The sequence below is a fragment of the Sinocyclocheilus anshuiensis genome, unplaced genomic scaffold (assembly GCF_001515605.1).
Source record: "Sinocyclocheilus anshuiensis isolate Anshui unplaced genomic scaffold, SAMN03320099.WGS_v1.1 scaffold1429, whole genome shotgun sequence".
Classification (NCBI taxonomy): domain Eukaryota; kingdom Metazoa; phylum Chordata; class Actinopteri; order Cypriniformes; family Cyprinidae; genus Sinocyclocheilus; species Sinocyclocheilus anshuiensis.
Window position 1 is genome coordinate 11,720 of NW_015548305.1, and position 7,007 is coordinate 18,726.

The 7,007-nt window shown below is 39.2% G+C and overlaps 1 protein-coding gene across 4 annotated transcripts in view; it reads right to left on the reverse strand.

Moving 5' to 3' along the window:
- Window positions 1-440: 440 nt before the first annotated feature.
- The window catches only part of LOC107656174 (PHD finger protein 21A-like), a 26,819-nt gene continuing 20,252 nt past the window's right edge, over window positions 441-7,007 (reverse strand). For 3 of the 4 annotated variants that reach the window (XM_016443909.1, XM_016443911.1, XM_016443908.1), the window contains 4 exons: window positions 5,456-5,478; window positions 4,325-4,400; window positions 2,583-2,686; window positions 441-2,395 (listed from right to left, as the gene is read on the reverse strand). In XM_016443909.1, coding sequence (XP_016299395.1) covers window positions 1,817-2,395; window positions 2,583-2,686; window positions 4,325-4,400; window positions 5,456-5,478 — 782 coding nt within the window. In that variant the 3' untranslated portion in view covers window positions 441-1,816. Of the gene's footprint in view, window positions 2,396-2,582; window positions 2,687-4,324; window positions 4,401-5,195; window positions 5,479-7,007 lie in introns of those variants that run through there. The other variant, XM_016443912.1, reaches the window with a different exon arrangement.

A 7,007-nucleotide genomic window follows, 5' to 3' on the forward strand; every position in this document is an offset into this window, starting at 1 on the left:
TTCATAAACTGTTTCATAAAAAGGTGAACGAATATACCAGCAATTTATTTCGTGTTTTGATATAAGACTTGAGCACTTTAGAGTGTGTTCTTATGTGTAGCGGTCAGATTCACTATAGGCAGCGCAGGCACTGTCCTCACTAACATAACCTGAATGTTCACACACTAGATGATAAAGTAGGTTCTGTTTCCGAAAAGGGAAAAATACGCACTCGTTTTGCTGACAACTGACTCTAGGACACCGACACTACGCTGAAACAGCCTAACATAGTCTATAGAACTTAAGGCAACCAATACACAGAGGCTACAGCAGGCCAGAGCTGCATGTTTAGCATTGAAAACACTGACAAACCTGAAATGAAGATATAAACACTGTAGATATGTCTGTCTTTTATCAAAAGCGTGTTTGACACCACCATGTTTCTGGATTATTTCTTGTGCTTTTTTTTATACACTATGTAAGTGTCATCCTGGCACATGATACAGTGTTCAAGCTACCGCGGCTGTATCTCAGGTGTTAGAACTGGTCTGGTGTGTTTGTCTGTGCTTGCTTGTGTGCAGTCACACACTGTGAAATACACAGCGGTGAGAGAGCGCCGATATGGTAAATAAAGCGATAACAGAAGAGCCCCTAGGAGACACTGGTAGTAGTTGCGCTAGGCACATATAACGTCTGCCGTGTTGTGCTTTTGGACAGGTTTACAGTGAACAGTGTAGTAAAGTGTGTTAAAACGATACAGAACAGAAGCCCTTAAATTGGCCCATAAGCATAACGTTACTGGCATAGCGGTTTCATGGGATATTTCTGACTGCATGATTCCTCCCAAGTCGTTGGACAAGGCATGAGACCCCTGCTACAGTCTGGGTAAACAAAAAAATCCTCTGGATGTGGAAATGGCGCGAGAGCGATGTAAGAGACATCTCAGATCATTCCCTTCTGTGACGGCGCCTGAACCGCGCGCTCAGTAAATCACATCTGTTCAGTAGATAAGGCATGGTCAGAATTTACCTCACAGACACTTCAGGACTGACACTACAAATACTACTCTACTACTCTTAAATATCTATTTAATGTTCAGAGTAACGTAAAAGAAGAGTTCCCTGTGGCATCGATTATTTGGCAGAACAGAACTACGGAATATTTTTGTAAGAAAGAAGAAAATTATAAATAAGGTCATGTGTAAAAAATAGCAAAATATATTTACAGAAATGTTCCGGTTTTTAAAAACACCACAAAATAGACAAATGCAAATGATACTAGTTAAACCTCCAGAAGAACGCCTGGAAGACCTGTATTTCTGTCAGTGTGTGATAAAGAACCTGTGTTTGCGCTCCAAGTTCCGTCCTGGAGACACAACAACTGAAAACAAGACGAAACAACTGCACCTCGGTTGCGTTTCACAGACAAAACGGACGCTGAACTCCTCAACACGTCATATCTTATGTCTTAGATCAGAGCTACAGGACCTGATAGGAAGCTGCACTACTCATCTAGCAGGACGAGACCTTCACCCCGATCCAGCCTTCAGAAGCTTTCCCACTCAGAGGTGCTATGGCAACTGTATCAGGCACACAATGGTGTGATATCTTTAAATTTTATTACTCTTTTCTATATCATTATTCTTTGTAGAAATCTTTTCGGTGTGCATATGTGAGCATACACATTGCTGGTACTTTAGGAACCTCCTTCCTGCATGTAGTAAATGGCACTATGGATTTTCTTTCCCTCATAGATACTAGAGATGAAACGACAACACAAAACAACAACACTGTTAACTGGCACGCTTTAGGCCCCAACTGTGGCGGGGTAGTCAATGCTATTTCACCCCCTCTGTCACTTCTGTAAGGGGTACGATTGAGCCGAGGAGGGCCTGTGGGATGACGCTGAGGTCGCTGTTGTTTTTGTGTTTTTTTGTATTCTCCTCCCCTGTGGACACGGTTCCGTTGGTACTGAGAACCGCCTGGTTGTTGCTGCTATTGCTGAAGGCTACAGCGTTTGCATTTGTGGGTTCGCTCTTGATTCTGGACGTGCTGTTGATTTGTGCGCTCTCCTCACTGCACTCATCGCTCTTCGCACATGCAGTCTCTGGGTTGTTATTCGTGGCGATCTGCTTTAAGGTATCGCTCGTGTTTGTGAGGGTGCTAATTATCACCGTAGCTTCTGAGGAGCTTGTTGGGGCATTTGTGTTGTTGTTTGTGTCTGTGGTGACTGCACTGGAGCTGCTGGGTTTGGAAGCTCCATTGTGGGAGGTTTCTCCGTTAGCCATGGCCCCAGGGCAGATGAAGGGAGACAACTGGATCCCTCTGATCAGATGCACCAGCCCTCTCATTTTCTCAAGCGAAGCCTCCATCTCGGTCTGCTGGGCCAGTACGCTGTTCTTGCTGTCCATACATCTCTGTGCAGGGAGAGTGGACACAGTGCTGCTGAATCATGCAACCAAAATCTCATCATTATATAATTATGGAATAGTGGCCTTCTGGAGGTATGGGATAATAAATGAATGCTTCAGTTAGATTTGTAATTTCAGTGGTATGACTCATGGCGCAGATCAAAAGTGGATGTGAGCTTAAGAATTCTCTCACTGTTATAAAGTTGCTGAGTTGTCCGATTCTGTGCTCCAGTGTCTCTCTCTCCTGCCGCAGCTCTGTGCTCCATCTCTTCAGACGATCTTTCTCTCCCTCTTTAGCTGTAGGGAAATGAGTGTATGTTTAAATCTCAACTGAACACAAAAGTCAGGTTCTGGAAGTAAAAATCCCATTCATTTTCCCCACAGAGAACTTGATTTTTAACAATTCTGTAGAACCCTTTTTGAAACAGATCTACCATGAGAGCAGAGGTTATTAAGCAATTGTGGAGGCTTCTGTTGGAGCCAACAGTTGGCACAGTCAGGGGGATCAGAGATTGGGTTGGGGATCTTTTTCACACATTTGTCCATCTTGGTTGATGTTCATTTATAAATATGCTCATGTTCATTGTCAAATAATGTTAATTCTTAATGATACTACATAATATTAATGTAGTATCATTAAGAATTAATATCTAATATTAAAAAACTGTTTTTTTAACAGTCTGTTACAAACTGTTGCTATAGTTTACAGTTGAAGAGGGTTAACTTTATCATTCAACTGAACTGTGCATTTGCATTTGAGACACTTATGTTTTTTCTCGTTCCATGCATGTTCTTGAAAAAGCTGGGTTTTCTAGCATAATTACTCAACTGTAAATGGTATGACCAATTTCAGGGGTGGCCAATATTACAATTCAAAATCAGTCAGAGCTATTGAAAAGTTTGTTCATATTTACAAGCAAAGCTTCATATTACATGTAGGCTACTTTCTACAACGCCTGTGTTTGTTGTTTTATTTGCAACATTTTGAACATAATTAAAGGGAGGTATGATATTAAAAGCAAATCAAATACGGAGAAAAACAAGATTAAAAAAAAAGTCAAATCTTGATAAGCAAATAGCATATTATACTTCTGTCCGTGTATTTCAGCTTTTCCTTAAGTGCTATCTACTGTCAGAGTGTGAAATTGCATTTTCATCTGCCATTTTGTTTTGCATTGGTCTGAACATGCAAATCGCATATGAAAATTGGACCGAGTTTGCATGCCAAACATTCTAATAGGTGTTGACTGTGGACAGGCCTTGGGTCAATATAATTTCAAACTTTGGACTAACAAATGGTCATTTAGGCTAACTGCCAAATTCCAGGTGGTGAAATACACTGCCATCTAAAGTGGTATATTGTACCACGGTTATTATTTGATTACATAATTTGCAATGCTTCAAAAGATTGCAGTTCATGTAGTTCATAAAAAAGATTTTCTCCTGATTGTCATAAGCCCTATTCGCATGGGATTAGTATTATCTGGGGACCTTGTGTGATTTTGAAATTACCCCCCCTGTTTGGTGTAATGTGGTAGGTCATTTGTGGGGGAATTTTTACTTTACAAATTACAGACATGGCCGAGTCGCACGGGATTAAGATCACATACAACCTACGCAATTATTACAAATGACTGGAGGTCACCAGGTAATACTAATCCCATGCGAATATGGCTATATACTATTTCTGCTTTTCTCAAAGTGTGCAATATCATGGTTCATCTCAGCGCTGGTTGGTTTGGATTATGACTTGAAGAATTAAGTCAGTTTTTCCAAAGATCCTGATGCATTTCATAAGAAACTCGTAACAAGAGACTTTGTTCCAATTTAAACTCTAAATATAGTTTTAACTTAAAACTTTTAAGTAATCTTACATCACCATTCTGTCATTGCAGGTTCACTGTTCAAGCATTAGTTATATGTGAAACTCCTAACCTGCTTTATAGGAGATGTAGGAATGGACAATAGCAAGAGTCCCTGGCCACTCAATGGCATCTTCCTTCTGCAGAATCTGAAGAAAACATGTAACTGAATGGTACTGAAATACACAACTGTTCACAGGCTGCATTCAAAGCAATACACACAAAAACATAAACACTCAAAATGAACGTGAAAATGAATTCATAGTAGTGAAAACAAATGAAGTGGAAAGAAATGAGGCTACCTAAACTTACAAAGTTTTGAGCAGTCTTGATGTAAATTTCTGGTTTTCAGTATTTGGAATAAATATTAGGTCCTGCATCAATTTCTCCCTACTTTAGATGTCTTAAGCAGCAGAATTGTGGGCTCATGCCTCTGGTTTTGGCATTTTAGGCAGAGCTGCGTGACGCCAAGATGATTAGCAAGTATCGCATATGAGATGCTGCCTACAGCAGCCATTAAATACTCACTTGTCAATCAAAACCTCATACTTACAGTCTCTATTCCAATCTAATCTGCACTAGTTTTTAAATAGAGCATTTCTGGTTGATCTGAGTAAAATAGCAGCCTCTTTGTCCTCAATTTTTGTCCAATTTTGCTCTGAAATGACAATGCCATTAATATTAAAAGCCTCTATATTGAAAGAATGTAACCTGAAAGAGTTAAGAGAACTCTATAAAGACTGTCTACTTTGTAAGACCAGTGACAAAAGTGAAACATGACATGGTACAAAAAATTTGAATTGAAAATTTGAATCTCTCAGTTAGCTGAGACTCTTAATTCACCTCCGCTACCACTAGGTGTCGCTGGTGAGCACGGTGAACAGTGGGATAGGGAAGTCTGAATTGTGTCTCAGTAACTGTAGTGGACTATCACAGCTACTTACATCCCCTGCTGAGCTGGGGCTGGGTGAGGGTGAATGTGATGGAAGGGTGAGTGAAAGGGCAGGGGAGAATGGGCTGCCCGCGGTGGGCCGCTGTAGGTCTGGGGAGGAAGAATGATGGCTGCTGGTGGTTGGGGGGAGGGGCCCCCGCTCCACAATACTGCAGTTTTTAGAAAGGCGACCTGGGTGAGATGAAACAAAGGACAAACAAAACACAAAAGAAAAGAAAAGGAAAAGGAAGACATAACATTGGTGTAGCATACCTCTGACAAGCTGTCCTCATTGGCTAGGGTAGCAGGAAGGAGTGGGTGGGGGTGGTGTGATGGAGTTTGGGAGGGAGAGAGCAACGTTAGATCACAAAAGGAAGCATTGCATGCTGGGTAACAACACATTCTGCAAAAGCTGGCCTCAAATCAGCTGATAAAGGCAGATGGGGATAAGAAATGCCAATAACAAAGAAGGATCAGAGGGCAATGATTCAAAGAAGCTGTCAAATGTTAAGACGAGCCTTTAAGTGAATATGCAGCATCATATATCAACAGATATTGCACATTTATGTGTGCACTGGGCATTAACAGAACAAGTATGGATGTCCTTTATCAACAAGTACTAAAAGCACTATTACATTACACAGGGTAGCAAAGTTTCAACATCATATAAAAAAAAAAAAAAAAAATATATATATATTTTTAAGTGAGCTCTAATCATTTTACACGTAGACCCAAGTCAAGATCTAAATACAACTAAACAATATAGCTGATAATATGACTTGGCAGAAGACTTGGTCCCAAATGTGTTAGAAATCTATAAACAGAAATATTTCCTTTAGCTTCTCAACAAACACAGAAAAGTTACTGGAGAAGGAGGCTTTTAACCAGCCTTCAAACAAATAAATTAACTGAGACAGGAACTGTTTAATCCCAAAAAATCAAGAAGCATAAATTTGGCAAGCTATTTTGATTCTGTCTTTGATCACATTAATACTCACATACTTCACTTTCTGACAGATATTTGTCTCAAGCCACTTACAGCTTCGGTTCTTTCAGGATGTAACTTACAGGGATAGTTTACCATAAGATGAAAACTCATCACGTCATCATTTACTCACCATCATGTTAAAAGAAGAAATTTTGAAGAATGTCTCAGTTTTTTCTGTCCACACATTGAAAGTCAGGAGGTCCAATGTTGTTGAAGACATCTCTGACTTTCCATTATATGGACAAAAACAACTGAAAAATTCTTCAAAATAGGGATGTAACGGTATGAAAATTTCTTATCACGATTATAGTGACCAAAATGATCACGGTTATCAGTATTATCACGGTATTGTTAAAATGTGCTGGAGATGTTCAAAAAGTACCGACACATAAATCACTTAAAGTTTTATATTTAAAAATAAAAAAACTACAAATAAAATGACTTTTTGTTTGCATACTCACTAAAACAATAACATTACCAATGATGTTCGGATTTTAAATGACAAGTTGACTGACAACAGTTTAATAGCATGTTGAAATATCTAATGTAAATGTTCAAATAAAGCTTTGAAAAAGTTTCATAAAAAGGTAAACCTCACATTTCAGCCTTTAAATAAAGAAAAGATATGTCAAAATGATAAATGATTAATAAATGATTATATGTATTTTATCTGCTCCATAAATAATTCTAGATAACTTATCTGAATTGTTTAAATGTGTAGAATCCACATAAGCTTGTTTTTCATCAATCGGTCAAAATTTACAGCAGGGCATGCAAATTCGGTCCGTTTTTGGCCAGACAGAAACTGCACACAGACTGAATGTAAATATAAGTCTC